Source organism: Carcharodon carcharias, chromosome 5 (assembly GCF_017639515.1).
Source record: "Carcharodon carcharias isolate sCarCar2 chromosome 5, sCarCar2.pri, whole genome shotgun sequence".
Lineage (NCBI taxonomy): Eukaryota > Metazoa > Chordata > Chondrichthyes > Lamniformes > Lamnidae > Carcharodon > Carcharodon carcharias.
Genome location: NC_054471.1, coordinates 51,031,074 through 51,054,570, shown reverse-complemented (window position 1 = coordinate 51,054,570; position 23,497 = coordinate 51,031,074). Strand labels below are relative to the sequence as shown.

Here is a 23,497-nt window from a genome sequence, read left to right as displayed (position 1 = left end):
CACTGGAACATTGCAGCAGACCAAGGACAGACATGTGGGCAAGAGAGCAGGGTGGAGTGTTGAAATGGCAAGCGACAGGGAGGTCTGGGTAATGCTTGTGGACAGACCGAAGATGTTCTGCAAAGTGGTCACCCAGTCTGCGTTTGGTCTCTCCAATGTAGAGGAAACCGCATTGGGAACAACGAATGCAGTAGACTAAGTTGAGGGAGTGCAAGTGAAACGCTGCTTCACTTGAAAGGACTGGTTGGGCCCTTTGACGGTGAGGAGAGAGGAAGTGAAGGGGCAGGTGTTACATCTACTACGGTCGCATGGGAGGGTGCCGTGGGAGGGGGTTGAGGAGTAGGGGGTGATGGAGGAATGGACCAGGGTGTCACGGAGGGAATGATCCCTATGGAATGCCGCCAGGGTGGGTGAAGGGAAGATGTGTTTGGTGGTGGCAACATGCTGGAGTTGGCAGAAATGGCGGAGGATTATCCTTTGAACGCGGAGGCTGGTGGGGTGATAAGTGAGGACAAGTGGGAACCTACCATGTTTCTGGGAGGGAGGAGAAAGCGTGAGGGCAGATGTGCGGGAGATGGGCCGGACATGGTTGAGGGCCCTGTAAATCACCGTGGGTGGAAAACCTCGGTTAAGGAAGAAGGAGGACATGTCAGAGTAACTGTTTTTGAAAGTGGCATCATCAGAGCAGATGCAACGGAGGCGAAGGAACAGAGGGAATGGGATGGAGTCCTTACTGGAAGCGGGGTGTGAGGAGCTGTAGTCGAGGTAGCTGTGGGAGTCGGTAGGCTTGTAATGGATATTGGTGGACAGTCTATCACCAGAAATTGAGACAGAGAGGTCAAGGAAGGGAAGAGTAGTGTCAGAGATGGACCATGTGAAAATGATGGAGGGGTGGAGATTGGAAGCAAAGTTAATAAATTTTTCCAAGTCCCGACAAGAGCATGAAGCAGCACTGAAGTAATCATCGATGTACCGGAGAAAGAGTTGTGGGAGGGAGCCGGAGTAGGACTGGAACAAGGAACGTTCCACATTCCCCATAAAGAGACAGGCATAGCTGGGGCCCATGTGGGTACCCATAGCCATACCTTTTATTTGGAGGAAGTGAGAGGAGTTAAAGGAGAAATTGTTCAGCGTGAGAACAAGTTCAGCCAGACAGAGGAGAGTAGTGGTGGATGGGGATTGTTTGGGCCTCTGTTCGAGGAAGAAGCGGAGAGCCACCAGACCATCCAGGTGGGGGATGGAGGTGTAGAGGGATTGGATGTCCATGGTGAAGAGGAGGCGGTTGGGGCCAGGGAACTGGAAATTGTTGATGTGATGTAAGGTGTCAGAGGAATCACGGAAGTAGGTGGGAAGGGATTGGACAAGGGGAGAGAGAAGGGAGTCAAGATAGCGAGAAATGAGTTCTGTGGGGCAGGAACAGGCTGACACGATCGGTCTGCTGGGACAGTTCTGTTTGTGGATTTTGGGTAGGAGATAGAAGCGGGCCGTCCGAGGTTGGGCGACTATAGATTGGAAGCTGTGGAAGGAAGATCTCCAGGGGAGATGATGTTCAGTGGTGGGGTCATGTCCAGGGAGAGGTAGGAAGAAGTGTCTGCGAGTTGACACTCAGCCTCCGCGAGATAGAGGTCAGTGTGCCAGACAACAACAGCACCACCCTTGTCAGTGGGTTTGATGACAATGTTAGGGTTGGACCTGAGAGAACGGAGTGCAATAAGTTCAGAGAGAGACAGGTTAGAATGGGTGAGAGGAGCAGAGAAATTGAGACGACTAATGTCACGCCGGATATTGCACCTCATCTTCCGACTAGGCACTTTACAGCCTTCCGGACTGAATATTGAGTTCAACAGTTTTAACTCTCTCCTCCATCCCCACCCCCTTCCCGTTTCTTTCCCCTCTTTGTTTTTTCCAATAACTTATATAGATTATTTCCATTATTTTTAAATGTATTTCCACTCATTGTTTATTTCTACCTTTTAGTATTCCCCCACCCCCCCACTAGAGCTATTTGTACCTTATCTGTCCTGTCTTCTTCTCTTAATTAGCACATTCCTTTAGATAATATCACCACTTTCAACACCTCTTTGTTCTTTTGTCTGTGACAGCTTTTGGTTATCTCCACCTATCACTGGCTGCTTGTCCCAACAACCTCACCCCCCCTTAAACCAGCTTATATTTCACCCCTTTCCTATTTTTACTTAGTTCTGTTGAAGGGTCATGAGGACTCGAAACGTTAGCTGTGCTCTCCTCCGCTGATGCTGCCAGACCCGCTGAGTTTTTCCAGGTATTTCTGTTTCTGTTTTTGTTGTGAACGGAACCAGCAGTAGCTTTTCCTGCACCATTTACGACAGCTAAGCAGCATGTCCTGCATATATCAAAAACATCTGGTTTCATCCTGCTATCACAGTAAATATTTATGACCTATAATATGCTACCCCAATACATTTCTGCATCAACAGCTAGAATAAATTAGTCAATCAATTTTCTACAAACTAAACTGTTTTGATGGGGGGCTGGTCATGGCTAATTAGTGCCGCTGTATACAGTACACAACTCAAATTGGACTGTGGCAGTGATAGTAAGTTAGGACTAAACAACTAATTAAAAGTCACAGATATAGGCAGGGATCAGTATCAGGGGAAATTGCCCAGCTTTAAATATCTTGTGGCCAGTTCTCCTGTTTATCTTCTGTCTCTCCTTCATTATATCCAGGGGAAGACATCAAGACTGCATAATTGTTGTTTGAAACATGCATTATGCCCATTCTCCACAACAAAACCAGGAGCAAAGAATGAAAAGTTGTATATTAACTGCGGAAAATCAAGTGTTCTCTCTCATCGTACCTCATTTGCACTTGCCACAACAAATTCTGCCAACGTTCCCTGTTTCCAGGGTGGCACAGCCGCCCAGACCTGCAAAGAAAACAACGGAAAATGCTGAAAGGTTCAAGCAAATTGTAGTATTTTGGATAAGAAATTACAATAACAACTTATATTTATATGGCATTTTAACATAGTGAAACATCCCAAGGCATTGCATAGGAGGATAATCAGACATAAACTGACACCCAGCCAAAGAGCAGATATTTGGACATTAGAAGTTATTTTAAAAAAAGAAATAGAGTTTAGATCATGCCTTTCATTACCTTTGGGCATCTCAAAGCACTTTACACTAATCAAGCACCCCTGAAGTGCAGTCACTGTTGTAATGTAGGGTACATAACAGCCAACTTATGTACAGCAAGGTTCCACAAACAGGAAAGTGATAATCTGTTTATCAATGTAGGCTGATGGATAAATATCAGCCAGGACAATGGACGTAACTCCCCTGTTGCCCTTCGAATAATGCCATGGGATCTTTCACAGGGCAGACAGGACCTTGGGCTAACATCTCATCTGAAAGATGACACCTCCAACAGTACAGTGTTCCCTCAGTTCTCAGCCTAGATCATGCTGGAGTGAGATGTGAATCCTTACCTTCTGACGTTGAGGCAGGTGTGCTACCACAGACATGCGCGACATCTATTAGAAATTATCATGGTGACCCCGTCAACTACTTTCTCCCCACTCCATGCTGAGAGCACGCTCCACAGGTACAAGCTATTCTCTACAGTTGGCCTCAAGCCACCAGTCTTTGTGTGAGGCTAAACAATAATAGATAGTGAGTACAATTTTGTTCAAAGAGCTAAAATTTACAGGGCTCTTTAAATATGTGACAGTTGCTTCAAAAAACAAAATTACTCACTTGTTCTATATACAGATTCCTGTTCTGTGTAATGGGCATTCTGAAGGAGATTCATACCCTGTCTATTCAGACTGCTAATTTAAAACCACGCCTATCCTGATTACCTAAGTTAAAAAAGACACTGCTCTCCAAGCAGTTCAATAGGTCATTGTACAATACGAAAGGCAGTTCTTATCCTCAATCTTTGCTTGGTTCATTACCTCGAGGTTCACGTTCTCCAATGTTCTCAACAGTCTCTGCATCAATCTTACATCAGCATCTGCCATCTAAAATACTGCTACCCCTATGCTCACACTAAGTCCCACGTTCCCATTCACCACAAAGTCCAATGGCTTAATTTGCCCCAGAAAAAATATCAAAACTCCCAATCTAGTTTTCAAACTCCTTCCATGGTCCTGTCCCCTCCTATAGTCTTCTACCTTCCAGCCTCACATCCGGTTTCTGCTCCGCTTAATTGAGTTTCTTCTGTCCCTTGTTCCACTCGTGGTGTGCATACCATCAGCCTCTACACTGCTGCTTCCATGCACCTATCCCCTCCCCCACCCTGGTTTGAATAACCTGCTCAGAAACATTCCTCACCTCTGTCCTGGTTCCCCTTCCCTACAGCTCTCCATATTTCCCTTTATCAACCCTCCCCCCACCCGCCCCCATTCTTCTGCCCTCCTTAAGTTAAAGCACTTTAGATGTCTTCCTGTACGTGAAGAGCAATAAACAAATATGTGTATCATCGACATGAAACGTCAACTCTGTTTCTCTCTCCACGACGCTGTCTGACCTGCTGATTATTTCCAGCATTTTCTGTTTTTCTTTGCAAGCTGTTTATGTTGTGGAGGTTTTTCTGATCTCAGCTGGGTGAGTCCAGCAAATCCAGCCTGAAGACGAGTGCGTGAACACATACACACACACAAAAAAATCACCCAGGTTTTCCATTCCTGAGCACCATCCAGCGAACCCTGCAGGAAAGTGAAAGTGAATGTTGATTGGAAAGAGGAGCCCAGACAAACAATACTCCCTGTAGCAAAGCCTTGCTGATGTTCACAGTCTAGCTCCACACAAAAGAAACAACTACTTGTGTAAGGTACCAGAGGACAGCAAGAATCTGCACAACTGGATCCCAGCAAGCAGTCAGGGCTGGAGGCATAATCCACTGGTATTAACATCGATGGTCCCAGTGTAAGACTGTGGTCCCAAGATAGTAAAATTTCAAGGTGCTTCTGTGTACTGTTTAAAAGAAAAGTGTATTTCTTGCTTTCTTGAACAGTTGAAAAATGCCCCATACCTAGTGAAGAACGAAACATTTCGATGTCTAATTATGTATCAATTTCTACAGGTTACGCTACTGAAAGAAATTTTATTCCCATTTTCGTTACCATGTCAGGAGGGGGTAAAGTGGTGGTGTCTCATGGACATCAAACTGGCAGGAGGCCACACAAAATTGAGCAATCTTTACTCATGCGAGTATCAGTCATAATGAGTTTAGTTGTTCCCTACTGACCGCCACCCTTTACCCTGCAGGTTCAGCTCAGTCGTTGTAGCAAAGGGGCAGAGGCAACAATCACAGGACAGCAGCCAGTGGCTTTAGCAGATGACCATCTGTTCCTCTAGTATTGTTTTATTGAATGCTACTGATGTTTGGAAGAGATACCAGAAAACATTTACTGATGGTCAGGCTTCCTTGCACTCTTGCCTCAGAGTCAGAAGGGTGTGGGTTCAAGCCCCACTGCAGGCACATGAATAATTAATCTAGGCTAACATTGCAGTGGAATACTGAGGGAGTGCTGTACTGTCCAAGGTGTCGTTTTTCGGATGAGATGTCAAATTGAGGCCCTACGTCAGGTAGCTATAAATTATCCCATGACACTATACAAAGAAGAGCTGGGGAAGTCTCTTGTTGGTTTTAAATAAATAAATATTGACCAAGACACCACCATCACTAAAACAGATTATCTGGTCATTGTCACATTGCTGTTTGTGGCATCTTGCTGTGCACAACTTGCCTGCCACATTTCCTATATTACAACAATGACTATTCATCAGAAGTGCTTGCGTTATCCTGAAAACTTAAAAGATGCTATCTAAATACAAGTTCCTTTGTTTCTTTCATATCTCGTATTGATGGATGATGTCAGCTCTGGGCTGCTGGAGCCAAACATTGGAACATATTTGCCAGTTATTGTGTTCAGAGGTGACAAGCTCCCTCAGACCACAAAAAGCTACACAATCCAGATTACCTCATCTCCAGGTTTGAAATAAGACACATCCAGTCCAGTTTCCATGACAACACCCGAGACATCCCGGCCCAGGATAAGAGGAAATTCGCTCCCAGCAGCTTTTATGTGCAGTGGGTCACGTTTCATTTTGAGTGCAGCAGCACCGTAACCATCTTTAAGAGATTAAAAAAAATACAGACTATTGGTAATGACCAACCAATAACTGTAAAAATGTAGGACGTCAGAAAATGGCCACAGTTTAAGGATTTATTGAATGGAGCAGAAATGTGGGGAATCCTTACAATAATCAACGACACCCAGGCCCTTGGGAGGCACATCACTGCATCAACAGTGGCAGAACATAATTTGTATCAAATGTCAAGTCAAGTTGCAGGAAATCAATTTTCTTCTATTTCAAAGACACAATTTAAACAGGGAAGTATGCTGATACAGTTGGTGCAGCACCATGGAACAAACTAAGCCCAATAGCCTACATTTGACAAATTGCTGTACAGGAAAGAGAGATGGACAGATTACCCACACAAGTTGGTCACTATTGCACATAAGGGATGACATTTTTCACATCAAACAACCTGGAGATGCTGCAAAAGTTTTCTGTTTGCTCCCCACATTCTGGAGCAGAACGAAGCCTTTGAAGCAGGCTTTTTCACCTGGGCCCAGCACTCAGCTGACGTGGCCATTTGGCTCTTGATCATGAAGGCACCAGATGGAGCCTGTTTGCTTCCCTGTGGCAGGGTTATGCTGGGAAGAGTATTGGCCCAGGGCCACAGTTACAGAGGAGTGTCGGCATAGGCCTTCGGAACAGCCACCTGCCCATTGCGAGATGACAGCAAAGGGAGAAGAGAGGGAGCTTCACCTTACCTCACACACCACAAATTCCCCAATCCCCCATCCAAGATAAAAAAAAAGTTCACTTCCCTTGAGTCACAGCGTTCTCAGCCACAAAATTACATTTGAAAACAATTAGTTGAATTTTTTTAAAAATCCAAACCAGTACATAATACCGTCTTACTATCCTGACAGCATAATAGGGAAATACTTGGGTAGCTTTTATCATAATTGTACAGCAATACTAAAACATTGTAACAGCTGTTCAGTAGATACAAAATGTAACACAGTTTCAGTGCTTATTAGGCCATTTGAATCCTCTCTGTTATAGTTTGAAACTATCCAATCTTTGTTATTCCACATAGCACATTGGCCAGAGCTCTCCCCAAGCCTCAGCAGTAAATCCATCATTGAGCCATACAGAATAGGAAAGCCACATGTCCAAACCCATGTGTTAAGTTAGGTGACTGCTGGGCCAGTTTGGAGGCAGGGTGGGGGAGCTCGTGGGAAAGGTCAGGGTAGTGGTAACAATTCTTTACAATAACCTTCGATTACGAAAGGGAAATAGTAACATCTTCAGACTGCCAGCTTTCTGAAATGATGAATTGTGAATGCAGAGTGGAGGAAGAGACCTAACACAGCCTGTTCACATCATGTGAAAAGTGATCATCTTCAGAGAATCACACAGTGCAGAACAGGCCATTCAGCCCATCGAGTCTGCACCGCCACATGAGAAACACCTGACCTACCTAATCCCATTTACCAGCACTTGGCCCATAGCCTTGAATGTTATGTCGTGCCAAGTGCTCATCCAGGTACTTTTTAAAGGATGTGAAGCAACCCGTCCCCACCACCTTCCCAGGCAGCGCATTTCAGACCGCCACCACCCTCTGGGTAAAAATATTTTTCCTCACACCCCCCCAAACCTCCTGCCCCTCACCTTGAACTTGTGTCCCCTCGTGACTGACCCTTCAACTAAGGGGAACAGCTGCTCCCTATCCACCTTGTCCATGCCCCCATAATCTTGTACACCTCAATCAGGTTGTCCATCAGTCTTCTCTGCTCCAACGAAAACAACACAAGTCTATCCAACCTCTCTTCATAACTTAAATGTTTCATCCCAGGCAACATTCCGGTGAATCTCCTCTGCACCCCTTCCAGTGCAATCACATCCTCTTATAATGTGACAACCAGAACTGCACACAGTACTCCAGCTGTGGCCTCATCAAGGTTCTATACAATTCCAACATGACCTCCCTAATTTTGTAACCTATGCCTCGATTGATAAAGGCAAATGTCCCATATGCCTTTTTCACCACCGCACTGACATGCCCCTCCGCTTTCAGAGATCTATGGACACACACGTCAAGGTCCGTTTGTTCCTCAGACCTTCCTGGTGTCATTCCGTTCATTGAATACTTCCTTGTCAAATTACTCTTTCCAAAGTGTATCACCTCACACTTTTCAGGGTTAAATTCCATCTGCCACTTATATGCCTATTTGACCATCCCATCTATATCTTCCTGTAGCCCAAGACACTCAACCTCACTGTTAACCACCCGGTCAATCTTTGTGTCATCCGCAAACTTACTAATCCTATCCCCCACATAGTCATCTGTGTCATTTATATAAATGACAAATAATAGGGGACCCAGCACAAATCCCTGTGGTATGCCATTGGACACTGGCTTCCAGTCACAAAAGCAGCATTCTGTCCTCACCCTCTGTCTCCTACAACTAAGCTAATTTTGAATCCACCTTATCAAATTACCCTGTATCCCATGTGCATTTGCCTTCTTTATAAGTCTCCCATGTGGGACCTTGTCAAAGGCTTTGCTGAAATCCATATAAACTACATCAACTACACTACCCTCATCTACACACTTGGTCACCTCCTGAAAAAATTCAATCAAATTTGTTATGCATGACCGCCCTCTGACAAAGCTATGCTGACTATCCCTGATCAAACCTTGCCTCTCCAAGTGGAGATAGATTCTCTCCTTCAGAATTGTCTCCAATAGTTTCCCTACCACTGATGTCATAAAAAAAAAGTTGACATTTTTACTTAATTTGCAAATACACGTCAGAATGACATCAAACCATATTGCGACACACCACAGTTTGTTTTGCACATGTCAGGAAATTGATATATGGCCCTTAAAAAAATTGCCAAACATTTTCCACGAAGGTCATGGTTAGGAAAGGAAGATCCACAACAAAACTCTTCACACTCAATCCAAATGTACAGCATGAAGTATATCAATATGTATTGGTATGTAAAAGACACAACACATATTGCTCAAGTGGATAACAAGATGCTTTTAACTTTACATTAAAAATATACTTACTTCTCATGGAGATGTCAATAGGATTTAAGCTGGAAGCATGAACTTTTATCATAACTTCATTGGGGTAGTATATAATTGGAAACATAGAATTTTTTGTAAAGCGCAACATACTATTATTCCCATATCTATCAATCACCCAGGCTGGCATAACAGCCTGTTTACGTGAAGAAGTGCTAATCTTTCTACATATGACATTCTCAAAAACGTTTGCTCTAATTCTACTTAAGAGTCCACTCCCAACCTTTCTACTTGCTAAATGCAACATGAGGTATATGACTAGACTATGAAACTTTAGATATTATAAAGCACAAATTCAAAAGTGAACACTTGCATCAATACCAACAAAGTCAAAAGCAAGGTTATGCCCGAATTGTAATCCCTAGCAAACATCTGAAGATCAAACTTTCTGCTTAATACAGAACCCGACAAGCTCCAAGTGCAAAGCGTGAAATGCAATCCCCCACATTCAGTTAAAAATTAAGTGTTGATAGCTCTTCTGAGATTCTTTCTTTCCAACCCTCACTCTCTTTTCTGAACCTTTGTGACCTCCAACGGGCACCCAATCAACACCGACTTCCTGACCGAACACCACCAATCAGCGGGCCCCTTGTTGACGGGTGGCTGCGGGGGTAACAACATGGCGGCGCCCACGGCCGGCGGTTGCTGATGACCAAATTGCGGCTGGAATCAATCCTTCTGGAGATTTAGAAACACACTGGCGCCGGGAAACGGCTGTAAGAAAAAAATGTGGGGCTGGACCCTCAGAGAAGTAAGGGGCGGGCACGGGAATCATTGGATTTGAAACAGTTTGTGTGTAAAAAAAATCGGGCGTCGCGCCGCTGGGACTCGGTGTCATGTTTGATCCTGAGATGAGTTTCCGACCACACGTTCACAACATCAGTAAACACCGCCTATTTCCACCTCCGTCACATCACCGGAATTCGCCCCAAGTCAACCAGGGTGACCGACTGTCCCTTATTACGGGATTGTCCTGTAATTGAGCCGACTGTCCCGTCTCCCGGGTTGCATGCGTTTGGGACACTGTTTTTCAAGCGGGCCTGGGCCTGTGCCTGTGCCTATGCCTATGCCTATCCCTATCCGCTGTCCTCCCATTTTCGGCCCCCTCACCGCCCTGGCAGCCTCCCACCTGCTCTAACGGACCCCCCATGCTAGACTATCCCTTAACTTTCTCCATGTGAGTCAGACACCCTGGTCTCAACCCTGCTGCTGAAACTGTCATCCATGCCTTCGTCACCTCTAGACTAAACTATTCCAACTGATTCCTGGCTGGTCTCCTCCCACAGCCTACCCTCCCAGATCGTCCACACCTCTGCTGCCCATGTCTTAACTCGAACTACGTCCCATTCACCTATGACCCCTGTGCTCACTGATCTACATTGGCTACTGGTCAAGCAGTACCTTATTTTAAAATCCACATTGATGTCTTCAAATCCCACCATGAGCAAGTCGCCCTTCTCGATCTCTTTAATCTTCAGCTTCACAACTTCAGAGATATCTGCACTCATTTAATTCTGGCCTCTTCAGCAACCCTGTCTTTAGTTGCTCCACCATTGTTGGCTGTGCCTTCCGTTACCTAGCCACAGTGCAGTTAGGAAGGGAGTTCCAGGATTTTGACCCAGTGACAGTGAAGGAACGACGATATATTTCCAAGTCAAGGTGGTGAAGGACTTGGCGGGGAACTTCCAGGTGGTGGTGTTCCCATCGATCTGCTTCCAGATGGTAGTGGTCATGAATTTGGAAGGTGCTGTCAAAGGAGCCTTGGAGTTTTTTTGCAATGCATCTTGTAGATGGTACACATTGCCGCCACTGCGTCAATGGCGGAGGGAGTGAATGTTTGTGGATGTGCCAATCAAGCTTTGTCCTGGACGGTGTCAAGCTTCTCGACTGTTGTTGAGCTGCACTCATCCAGGCAAGTTGGGAGTATTTCATCACACTCCTGACTTGTGCCTTGTAAATGGTGGATAGGCTTTGGGGAGTCAGGAGGTGGGTTACTCGTGGCACGATTCTTAGCCTCTGACCCGCTTTTGTAGCCAATATGGCTAGTCCAGTTCAGTTTCTGGTCAATGGTAACCCCCCCAGGATGTTGATAGTGAGGGATTCAGTGGCAGTAATGCCATTGAACTTCAAGGAGTGATGGTTGGATTCTCTCTTGTTGAAAATGGTCATTGCCTGACACTCGTGTGGTGCAAATGTTACTTGCCACTTGTCAGCCCAAACCTGGGTATTGTTCAGGTCTTGCTGCATTTGGACATGGACTGCTTCAGTATCTGCGGAGTTGTGACAGATGCTGAACATCGTGCAATCACCAGCGAACATCCCCACTTCTGATGGAAGGAAGGTCATTGATGAAGGAGCTGAAGATGTCTGGGCCGAGGACACTACCCTGAGGAACTCCTGTGGTGATGTTCTGGAGCTGAGATGACTTGACCTCCAACAACCACAACAATCTTCCTTTGTGCTGGGTATGACTCCAGCAAAGAGTTTTCCCCGATTCCCGTTGACTCCAGTTTTGCTCGGACTTCTTGATGCCACACTCTGTCAAATGCGGCCTTGATGTTAAGGGCAGTTACAGATTGGTTGTAAACAATTCCACTGCTGGTGATGGCCACAGCGTCTCATATATGCCCAGCCTTGAGTTGTGAGATCTGTTAGAAATCTATCCCATTTAGCACAGTAGTAGTACCGCACAACATGATGGAGGGTATTCTCAATGTAAAGGCGGGACTTCGTCTCCACAATCACTCCTCCCGATACTGTCTTGGACAGATGCATCTGTGGCAGGCAGGTTGATGAGGATAGGTCAAGTATGTTTTTCCCTCTTATTGGTTCCCTCACCACCTGCCGCAGACCCAGCCCAGCATCTATGTCATTTAGGACTCGGCCAGTGGTGGTGCTACTGAGCCACTCTTAGTGATGGACATTGAAATCCCCCACTCATAGTACATTCTACACCCTTGCCACCCTCAGCTGAAGAAGGGCGGTCCTTGGTAATCAGCAGGAGATTTCCTTGCCCATGTTTGATCTGATGCCATGAGACTTCATGGGGTCTGGAGTCGATGTTGACAACTCCCAGCTGACTGTCTACCACTGTGCCGCCACTTCTGCTGGGCCTGTCCTGCCAGTGGGACAGGACACAACCAAGGATGGTGATGGTGGTATCTGGGACATTTTCTGTTAGGTATGATTCCGCGAGAATGACTATGTCAGGCTGTTGCTTGGCTAGTCTGTGAGACAGCTCTCCTAATTTTGGCACTAGCCCCCAGATGTTGGTAAGGAGGACTTTTATGGGTCGACAGGGCTGAGATTGCTGTTGTGGTTTCCAGTGCCGAGGTTGATCCCAGGTGGCCTGTCCGGTTTCAATCTTTTTTTGTGTCTTTGTAGCTGTTTGATACAATGGAGTGGCTTGCGATGGCATTTAAGAGTTAATCACATTGCTGTGGGCCTGGAGTCACGTGTAGGCCAGACCAAGTAAGGACGACAGATTTCCTTCCTTAAAGGACATTAGTGAAGCAGATGGGTTTTTTACAACAATCGACAATGGTTTAATGGTTAGTGTTAGACTTTTAATTCCAAATTTTTTATTGAATTCAAATTCAAACCCGGGTCCCCAGCGCATTACCCTGAGTCTCTGGATTACTAGTCCAGTGACAATACCACTATGCCATCATCTCCTGTATCACCTCCCCTCCCCTATGCTGTATAAATATGTTGTTGTTGAAATGCATTTAATTGTTAACCAATTAAATGCATGAAATAATTTCTCTCCTCCAGTCTGTACTTTCTATTTCTCAATGATTTCTAATTGGGGATTTTAAATATACTAGGAAGAAACCTTTCCTCTTAAGTTATTTTGTTGTTGTGCACAGCCTATTCATTTAAGTGCATGAGTGCTTTAAATTGTTTTGCACCTATGCAGTAACTTCAAGGGCCTGCTTTGTGCTCGGACTGCATGGGAACTTCCGGGTTGCTGTGCAGCCTAGAGAGAACATTGCTGGTGAGCCTCCCAAACTCACTATTTGTTGCAGTCAACTGTGGTATCCAACCAGAATGGTGATTAACTGATTAACATCTGGGCTTTGAGAAGGTGTTGGATAAGAGGAGGCAGCAGGTCAGAAAAGAACAGACACTCATATCTGTAAAACACCTTTATATAATATGAAAACAATAACAGTCAGAGGTGCTTCACAGAAGGAAGGGTGACCAAAAAATTGACTGAAGCTATGGGTTTTAAAGCAGGAGAGAGTGAGAGGAAATTCCATAGAGTAGGACACAGGTAGCGGAAGAAAAAGTCAATGATGGGTGAAAGGAGGCAGATATTAAAGAGGTCAGAGTCTAACAAATAACTCCCCCTCTTCAACCGAGGGTTTCCACCCAGTATGGTTGACAGGGCCCTCCACCATGTCCGATCCATGTCATGCACTTCTGCTCTCACCCTTTTCTCTCCCTCCCAGAACCATGAAATGGTTCCTTGTCCTTATCTTCCACCCCACCAGTCTCTGTATTCAACAAATCATCCTCTGCCAGCTCCATCATGATGCCACCACCAAATGCATGTTCCCCTGTTCTCCCCTTTCAGCATTCCAAAGGGATTGTTCCTTCCACACCACCCTAGTCCATCTTCAGTCACACCTAATAACCCCTCCCTTCCCTATTGCATCTTTTTGTGCAAGCACCTGGCTTTTCATCTCCTCCCTTCTCACTGTCCAACGCCTCAAACACACTTTCCGAGTGGAATAACAATTTCCTTGCACTTCTTTCAATTTAGTATACTCTATTCACTGTGCACAATGTGGTCTCGACGTAGAGGAGACTGGGTGACTGCTTTGTGGAACACCTCCGTTCAGTCCGCAAGGGTGAGCCTGAACTTCCTGTTGCTTGTCATTTTAATTCTCCACCTCGCTCCCTTGCTGACCTTTCTATCCATAGTCTGGTACAGTGTCCCAGTGAAGCTCAACATAAGCTTGACAGCTCAACAGCACCTCATAATTGGACTCTGCACATTACAGGGTTCAATATCTTAAGACCATAACTACTGACTTCATCTTCTATCTGTTTTTTTTCTCCCTTTTTTTGTTTTGCTGATTTGGTCTCTTGTTTCTTTCTTTATCCCTCCACGTTACATTCAGATGGTTGCAATGTAGCCATTCATGCCTCATTTGGACACGACCTTTGTTTCCTTACTGTATCCATTACCATCCTCTTTGGCTGCTGCATTGTGAATGTTTTGTTATTTAATCTCCCCTGGCCCCCAATCACAGACCTTCTCCCTTTAATTTCTATCTATCTTCAATTCTACCTGAAATGTTATCTCTGTTTCTCTCCACAGATGCTGCCTGACCTGCTGAGCATTTCTAGCATTTTTGCTTTTATTTCCTTTCCTGGTTTCTGTGAGCTGATATTGTAAATGTTTACCTCTTATGTATTGTTATTTTACTATTCAAGATCACTGTCATTACCCCTACTTGAAAAACTTCTCCTTGGCCCCTCTGTTGTTGTTGTGTTCCTTTAAACTACCAACCCATCTCCAACCTGTGCTTCTTTCAAGAATGTGTTATTGTCTCCCAAATCAGTCTCATAACTCCATGTTTGAATTACTCGGCACAGTGAGAGCCCTTATCAAAGTCACATATGACATCCCATGTGATTGTGACTGTGCTGCTCTACCTCTGCTCATCCTTCTTTACCCCTCGGTAGCCTTTGATGTGTCACCACACCATTTCTTCCAACGCCCCCTCTCTGTTGCCTAACTCTGTGGGACTGCCCTCACTTGGGTCCATTCTCACCTATCTGGTCATAACCAGAGTACATCCAGCAATAGCTTCTTTTCCCATCCTTCTTGCAACATTACCTCTGAAGTTCCCCAAAGATCTTTCCTTGTCCTTCTCTTTAACTGCATGATGCTCCTTGGTGATATCATGTATGCTGACATCCAGAACCCGCTACTGTCTAAAAGTTGTCAGATAACATGTCGTTCTTCATCTGGTTAAACACTGGTAAGACCAAAACCATCAGCTTTAGCCATTGTTACAAACTCTACATCTGGCATGGACTCAATGGGCTGAATGGCGTCCTGTGCTGTTATGATTCAATGATTCAATTCAACTATTAATTCTATTTCATTCAAGTCATCTTTGATCATGAATAAAGTCCAGTTTCAGAAAAAATGCAATGGGGGAGAGGGTTATCTCTTGGTTTTACGTGAAAACTAGAAATCCTAACATAAGATGGTCTCCACATAATGAAAAGTTCCTGAGCTAAAGCCATTAATGGAAGTTAAAAGCAAAATACTGCGGATGCTGGAAATCTGAAATGAAAAATGGAAGTGGACCATTTAGATTTGTGATACAAATAGATTTCTGATATACTTGTTTTGGCATTTTACTATAGAACATAACAGGGAGAGGACAGAAGTACGACCAAGGGTTTCAGTGATGGCAAAACTTTCTTGTCAATTGTTGTAAAAATCCATCTGGTTCACTAATGTCCTTCAGGGAAGGAAATCTGCCTTCCTTACCCGGCTGGCCTACCTGTGACTCCAGACTCGTAGCAATGTGCTTGACTCTTAAATGCCCTCTGAACTAGGGGGCAACAAGGGATGGGTAATAAATGCTGGCCAAGCCAGTGATGCCCACACCCCATAAACGAATAATAAAACCATACCTAGCATCACACTGACGCTGAAATTCATATACCACATTACTCATTTGTGCGATAGGCAGGACATCTTTTTGGCTTGACGGCAGCATCCTGTTAGTGGCGAATACTACTGTGATGCTACTGTTGAAACAGCTAGCTTCACTTGTCCAGGGTAACCTGAGGTAGACTGGGCACTTTTCAGAGCTAAAAGTGACAGCCTTAAGCCCGTTCATGAGTTTGCGTGCTATACAGTGCAAAATGATCTGATCAAGGTAGCCATTACACTGCAGGATGCCTTTGATGTGCCTATTTCAGCATCAAGCTTGCTGGGTGAGCAAATGACTTGGGCCCTATATACAAGGTTGCCGATAAGACTAATCTTACAGCGTTTGGAACTGTAAGAATCCCAACACGTGTACTGACCAGTGAAGGTCGGCTTTTGTAGACTGTGGTAGAGAATCCCCTGGCAGATTTCTCAACTAGTACATCAAGGAAGGAGAGTTCACTTGACTGCTCCATTTCATGGGTGAATTTGAGTGCAAGATGGAGCCCATTAAGACATGTAAGGAAATTGTCACATGCAGCTGCGAATTTAAATATAGCAAACGTATCATCCACATATCGGAAGCATGTGAGGGATAGGAAGTTAGGTGTCATTCAATTGAAGACACGTTTCTCATAAAACCTAACAAAGATGTTTGCAACAGCTGGGCCTAGAGGGGATCCCATGGCAACACCATCTATTTGGACATCCATGGTATCATGAAAACTGAACTCAACCGCGTGAGTTGCCGACATCATAAGTTCAATGAATGCTGATTCATGCATTGTTGGCGGGTGTAGGTCTCCATGATATAGTGCTGCAGCGCAAATATCTATGGCTTCCTAAAGTGGAACATTGGTGAATAGTCTAGCAATGTCAAATGAGCACGTGACACAATGTTGCTATCGATATGCAAGTCCTGTATGGCCTTCGCAAATGTGAAGGAGTCCTTCACTGTGTATGTGGAAAACTTGGTCAAAACTGGTTCTAACAATTCCCCCAACCATTTGACCAATTCATGTTGTGCAGTACCAGTCATAGATAAGACGGGGCATAGAGGGACATCGCTTTTGTGTGTCTTGGGCAGCCTATACATACGCGGACATAGCGAACTATGAGGATGAACCCTGTCATATGTATCACGTGGTAACTCATCACAAACACAAGTCCTGCGAGCATTTTTTTAACTTCCTTTCGAGCAAGACTATCTGGTCATGTTCAGTGCAGGTCCATCAGCGGTGCATTCTCCATGGCAATGTCATTACCCAACCAATCAGCAGTCTCTTCACATTCAGTATTGTTTTCCCCCTTATATTGGTATTCTTGTAAGTGTCCTGATGAGTGCAAGACGAAACGCTTAGACTTTTTTCAGCAATAAATTTTCAGCAGTAAATTTAGTTATTTTGGTTTATGGATCCCACACGGGAATCGTAACAACATACTATATTGGTCTTTAAATTCTGCTGCACATTGTAATGTGATAAACTGAACGGAGTCAGCCACTTTAAACAAAAAAGCATCATCTCAAAAATCAGAAAACGGAGCTGATCAAGGTCATTGTGGAAGGACTACTTGTGTAAGTTCTGTAACCTGAAGGTGATTAGTTCCATTCAGTCAAAAAGGGATCTGACAGATTTTTCTTCCAGGAGGATGTAATAAGCTCAAGTCTAGGATTTAATGGTGATAGATTACATAGAGTGCCGGGGACTATGACAAATGCTCAGCGGGAATTGCCTGCAACACCAGCCCATTAGATAGAAAGGTATTGATGTGTTGGATAGCCTTTTCTTATCCTACAGATACTTTTGTGTGGAGTTGTCAGTATTCTTTGCAGACAATAACTTAAAACCTTTGTTAAAATTATAGGTTTCGCTAGCTTTAAGAGAAGGTCGAATCAGTCCAACTGAGCTCTGCCAAAGATGTCTCTCTTTAATCAGGAACACAACTTTCCTGAATGCCTATATCACTGTCTCCGAGGAGCTTGCCATGAAACAGGCTAGAGCAGCAGAGAAAAGGTTGCAAAGAGGTGACCTAGAACTTTATGATTATCTATTGCTAAAATTTCTGAGTAACCTAATTTTTAAAAAATTGATCTACACTGCATTGTAACCTTTCTAAATGTACTTATTTATTTGTTGAAGTTATTTTTCATCTTTGGACTGATGTAATCTTATTTTTCGATTTGCTTTCCCTAATGGCAGCTGTCAAGATGAAAAGTTTGTGTTTGTTTTGTTGAAAATAACAACTCGCTGTCCTTTTTCCTATCAGTTTACTAGATACTAAGATTTAACTATTCATTGAGGCAACGCTACTTTCTCAATCATGGGTCTAAAGTAAACACAAATGAAGTGCAGAAAGATTAGCCTCAAGATCTGATTAAAAATAACGAACTTTCATTTATGTTACAACTTTTATGGCCATTTGACATTCCAATAAAGTATTTTTGAAACATAGTGTTTTGTGGGAAAATGAAGCAGTCCCTGGAACAACAATTTTTAAAAATTCATCGCTGGCTAGGCCAGCATTCATTGCCCATCCCTAATTGCCCTTGAGGTGGTGAACCACTGCAGTCCCTATGGTGTAGGTGCTCCCACAGTGCTATTAGGGAGGGAGTTCCAGCATTTTGACCCAGCGACAGTGAAGGAATGGCGGTATATTTCCCAGTCAGGATCGTGAGTGGCTTGGAGGGGAACTTTCAGGTGGTGGTGTTCCCATCTATCTGCTGCCCTTGTCCTTCTAGATGGTAGCAGTCATGGGTTTGAAAGGTACTGCCTAAGTCTTGGTGAGTTTCTGCAGTGCATCTTGTAGATGGTACATGGCCATCATTAGACTTTTAATTCCAGATTTGTTATTGAATTCAAATTCCACCATCTGCTGTGATGGGATTCGAACCCAGAGAATTACCCTGGATCTCTGGATTGCTCATAGACGTATACAGCACATAAGGAGGCCATTCAGCCCATCATGTCCACGCCAATCAACAAAGATCTGATTACACTAATCCCATTTTCCAGCGCTTGGCCAAAGCCATAGAGACTATGGCAACACAAGTAAATATCTAAATACTTCTTAAATGTTACGAGAGTTTCTGACTCAACCATCCTTTCAGGCAGTGAGTTCCAGACTCCCACCACCCTCTGGGTGAAAAAATTTCTCCTCATCTCCTCTCTTAGCCTTCTACCTCTTACCTTAAATCTATGCCCCCTGGTTATTGACCCCTCTACTAATGGAAAAAGTGCCTTCCTATCCACCCTATCTATGCCCCTCATAATCTTATACACTTCTATCAGGTCCTCTCTCAACCTCCGCTGCTCCAAGGAAAACAACCCCATCCCATCCAATCTTTCCTCATAGCTCAGACCCTCCAGCCCAGGCAGCATCCTGGTAAATCTCTGCACGCTTTCCTGTACAATCACATCCTTCCTATAATGTGGTGACCAGAACTGCACGCAGTAGTGCAGTTGTGGCTTAAGCTGCATCTTATACAGTTCCAGCATAACCTCCCTGCTCTTGCCTTTATTAGCTGAGGCATAGAATACAAGTATCCCATATGCCTTCTTAACCACCTCATCTACCTGCCCTGCTACTTTCAGGGATCTGTGGATATGCACACCAAGGTCCCTCTGATTTTCAGTACTTTCCAGGGTCCTACCATTCATAGTGTAATCCCTTGCCTTGTTAGCTCTCCCCAACTGCATTACCTCACAGTTTTCATTTGCCACTTCTCTGCCCATCTGACCAGTCCATTGATATCCTCCTGCAGTTTATGGCTATCCTTCTCACTGTTTACTAGACTACCAATTTTCATGTCATTCACGTACTTCTTGATCATACCCCCTACATTTAAGTACACCACAAACATCAAGGGCTCCAGCATCGAGGCCTGCAGACCCCCACTGGAAGCAGACTTCCAGTCACAGAAACATCCCTCTACCATCACCCTCCGCTTCCTGCCTCTCAGCCAATTTTGGATCCAATCTGCCGCTTTGCCTTGGATCCCATGGGCTCTTACTTTCTTGACCAGTCTGCCATGAGGGACCTTATCAAAAGCCTTGCTGAAGTCCATGTAGATCACGTCAAATGCATTACCCTCATCAACACTCCTGGTTACCTCCTCAAAAAATTCGATCAAATTTGTCTGACATGACCTTCCCTTAACAAATCCATGCTGACTATCCTGATTAATCCGTGTCTCTCCAAGCGCAGATATATTCTGTCCCTCAGAATTATTTCTAGTAACTTCCCCACAACCAAGGTTAGACTGACTGGCCTGTAATTTCCTGTTCTATCCCGTCCTCCCTTTTTTTAATAATGGGACAATGTTAGCAGTCCTCCAGTGCCCTGGCACCTCACCTGTGGCCACAGAAGATTTGAAAATTACTGCCAGGGCCCCTGATATCTGTTCCCTTGCCTCCCTCAATAGCCTGAGAGACATCTCACCAGGCCTGTAGATTTATTCATTTTTAAGACTGCTAAACCAGCTAGTACCTTCTCTCTCTATGTTAATTTCCTCTAATATTTCATAGTCCTCCACTGATGTCTATACCTGCATCGTCCTTTTCCATTGTGAAGACTGACGCAAAGTATTCATTGAGGACTGTACCCATGTCTTCTGGGTCCACACACAGATTACATCCATGGTCCCTAATTGGGCTTACTCTTTCCCTAGTTATTCTCTTGCTCTTTATATATTGAAAAAACCCCTTTGGGTTTTTCTTTATTGTACCCACCAATGCTTTCTCATGTACTCTCAGCTTTCTGAATTTCCTTTTTAAGTTCCCACCTGCACTTTTTGTACTCCTCTAGGGACTTTGCCGTATTGAGCCCTTGGTATCTGCCATAAGCTTCTCTTTTTTTCCTTAACCCTAAACTTTATGCCCCTTGACATCCAGGGATCTCTGGACTTGGTCCCCCACTTTGTCTTTTCAGGAACATATTTGCCCTGTACACTCGTTGTTTCCTCCTTGAATGCTTCCCACTGCTCTGACACGGTTTTATTTGCAAGTAGCTGCTCCCAGCCCACTTGGGCCAAATTGTATCTCACCTTAGTAAAATTAGCCAGTTTGGAACTTTGATTACCAGTCCAATGACAATACCACTGTGCCACAGCCTCCCCGTGGGATAAATGATCAGATGGTCTAATTTTTGGTTGGGAGAGAAATGTTGGCCAGAACACCAAAAGCATTCTCAGTCCCCCTTCAACTAAAGCCATGAATTTTTTATGTCCTTTTGACCAGGTAGAAGAGGCCTTAGTTTAAGACCTCATCAGAAAGATGAGACCTCTAACAATGTAGCAGTTTCACACTACCACACTTGCAAGTATGAGCCCTCTGGAGTTCAGGCCATAACCTTCCAGCCTTCTGGGTAAGAAGCAAGAGGACTATCAGTGAGTTAGCCTGTCCCTTTTAAAATCTGCATTTTTTTTATTCAATTCATACTATTAGGGACAAGTTGAGATAATCTAATTTGGGAATGTTAATAGGATTAAACTAGTATGTATTTTAAACTACCCTGCTTTTCCATCCTAAAAAAATTGAAATAAATTAAATTAAAGTAGATTTGTTTTAAAGCCCACACATGATTCTGTAGCCAACCTGGAAGACAAGAATATTCTTCCAGCCTCTGCCATTCTGTAAAGAACCACAAGGAAGTACATGGCAGCTACTCAGCTAACTAACTATTACGTCAAACTCAATTTGCTTTGTAATTTATTCTGGTAAAATACAAAATGAGACTGTCTTTGTCTATATTAACATTTTTGCTTCATATTCATCCAGGAAAATCTCTAGGTCTCTTCGATGGTGTTCCAATTGCTGTTAAGGATAACTTCAGCACAGCTGGTATTGAGACCACATGTGCATCAAATATGTTAAAAGGTAAAGGTATTTTTTTTAAAATAAGTTAGGCTAAATTTGAAGCAAATAAATAGATAATGGAAATAATAGTATTAGTCAACCTATTTAACATTCCTGCATTGTCTTCAATCTCTGCTAAACATTCTGTGTGAGTGAGAATGTTCTATTCAAGACCTGTGCCTTGAGAGTTACTGAATGCCTTATCACATCAAGGTTTAATTTCTCAAATGTTCCCCTGACTACCGTCTGCTCTCCATAAATTGCATTTCATTTGGAATGCAGCAGCCTATCATTTCCACCCACACAAAGTCCCTCAGCTCTTTCTGTAAGGTTTCAGGATTTTTTAAACCATGGATTTGGGAATGAGTTATGTCTATGTGTTGTGCTTTAATGGGAACACAGTGAGCCTGATTTTAACTCATTCCAAACCCACCCATTTGCCACAGAGTTAAAATCAGGCCATGTGATTTTGCACAGATTTAGGAACCTATGGGAGGAGAGTTTGCAGTGTTAATAGATCACACTTCAAAAAGATCCCGGCAATAAAATTAATCAATTTATTACCTTGGCCCAAGTATCCCAGCAAATATTTTCATCCACTTTGGCGTGGAAGATTTTATCCATAGATGCATAGAAATGTGTTTTTATTCATTCGCGGGGTGGCAAAGCTGGAAAAACTAGCATATTTTGCCCATTACTAATTGCCCCTGAGAAGGTGGTGGTGAACTACCCTGTGGAACCATTGCAGCCCTTGTGGTACTGTTAGGAAGGGAGATCCAGGATTTTAACAAGGCAGCAGTGAGGGAATGGCGACATGCTTTCAAGACTGGATGGCGAGTGTGACTTGAAGGTGAACTTGCAGGTGGTAGTGTTCCCAAGAATCTGCAGCCCTTGTTCTTCTATGTGATAGAGGTTGTGGATTTGGAAGATGTTCTGGAATGGACCTTGCTGAGTTACTGTAGTGCAGTAGCTCTTGTAGAATATTGTCTCTGTTCAGAGAATTCTTGGGGACAAGGGCTGCAATGGTTCCACAGGGTAGTTCACCACCACCTTCTCAGGGGCAATTAGTAATGAGCAAAATATGCTAGTTTTTCCAGCTTTGCCACATCCCACAAATGAATAAAAACACATTTCTATGCATCTATGGATAAAATCTTCCACGCCAAAGTGGGTGAAAATATTTGCTGGATACTTGGGCCAAGGTAATAAATTGATTTGGGGTAACAGGTATGCTGGACAATTGATGCAGAAACCCTAGCAAGAGGAAAGGAAAAAAAAACTATCATCAAGGGTCAGCTTTTTAAACAAGTCAAAGAGCAAGTAGGTCAGCTCAGAAAAGGAACAGATTGAGTTGATTGTTATTTTTCCCCAGTTTTTTTTGAGGAGGGAAGCACGACTGAGAGAAGCGACTATTTTTTATATGTTCATTTGTTGTTTGTAAAATTAAGTGGCATAACGATTTGAACCTGGCCTTGTATCACTAAGTGTTTTTGAATCTGCTTTTGAAAAGATTAGAAAAGGATATGTTTTATGCATGTGAAAGATATAATAGCCAGTTCGGATCACAAGGATGTACTATTGTCAATACCCCAGGGTTAAGCTTCCATAAAGTTAGATCGAGAGCAGCATGGGCACACTTCTGAACAGAAGACACTTGGATCACTATACCCAAGAGAATATCTGATGTATCATACCCATCCTTGCCAAGCTCTAACCATTCCCTGTGACCCAGCGAATTTACTTCATGATCATTGGCCTCACCTACAAATTACTTTGTGATTTGCCTGATTTTCT

At 43.9% G+C, this 23,497-nt stretch overlaps 2 protein-coding genes across 5 annotated transcripts in view; one reads left to right on the top strand and one right to left on the bottom strand.

Moving 5' to 3' along the window:
• rtn4ip1 (reticulon 4 interacting protein 1) overlaps positions 1-9,707 on the bottom strand; it is a 51,705-nt gene extending 41,998 nt beyond the window's left edge. Inside the window, exons 1-3 of the mRNA XM_041188925.1 lie at positions 9,149-9,707; positions 5,973-6,124; positions 2,841-2,909 (exon numbers count right to left, since the gene is read on the bottom strand). Coding sequence (XP_041044859.1) covers positions 2,841-2,909; positions 5,973-6,124; positions 9,149-9,413 — 486 coding nt within the window. The 5' untranslated portion in view covers positions 9,414-9,707. The remainder of the gene's footprint in view (positions 1-2,840; positions 2,910-5,972; positions 6,125-9,148) is intronic.
• Positions 9,708-9,763: 56 nt separating this feature from the next.
• The window catches only part of qrsl1 (glutaminyl-tRNA amidotransferase subunit QRSL1), a 48,073-nt gene continuing 34,339 nt past the window's right edge, over positions 9,764-23,497 (top strand). The window contains exons 1-4 of one of the 4 annotated variants that reach the window (XM_041188922.1): positions 9,764-9,882; positions 13,935-14,022; positions 17,715-17,874; positions 21,626-21,724. In XM_041188922.1, the coding sequence (XP_041044856.1) occupies positions 13,957-14,022; positions 17,715-17,874; positions 21,626-21,724 (325 nt within the window). In that variant the 5' untranslated portion in view covers positions 9,764-9,882; positions 13,935-13,956. Of the gene's footprint in view, positions 9,918-13,934; positions 14,023-17,714; positions 17,875-21,625; positions 21,725-23,497 lie in introns of all 4 variants that reach the window. The other 3 variants (XM_041188921.1, XM_041188923.1, XM_041188924.1) reach the window with 3 other exon arrangements.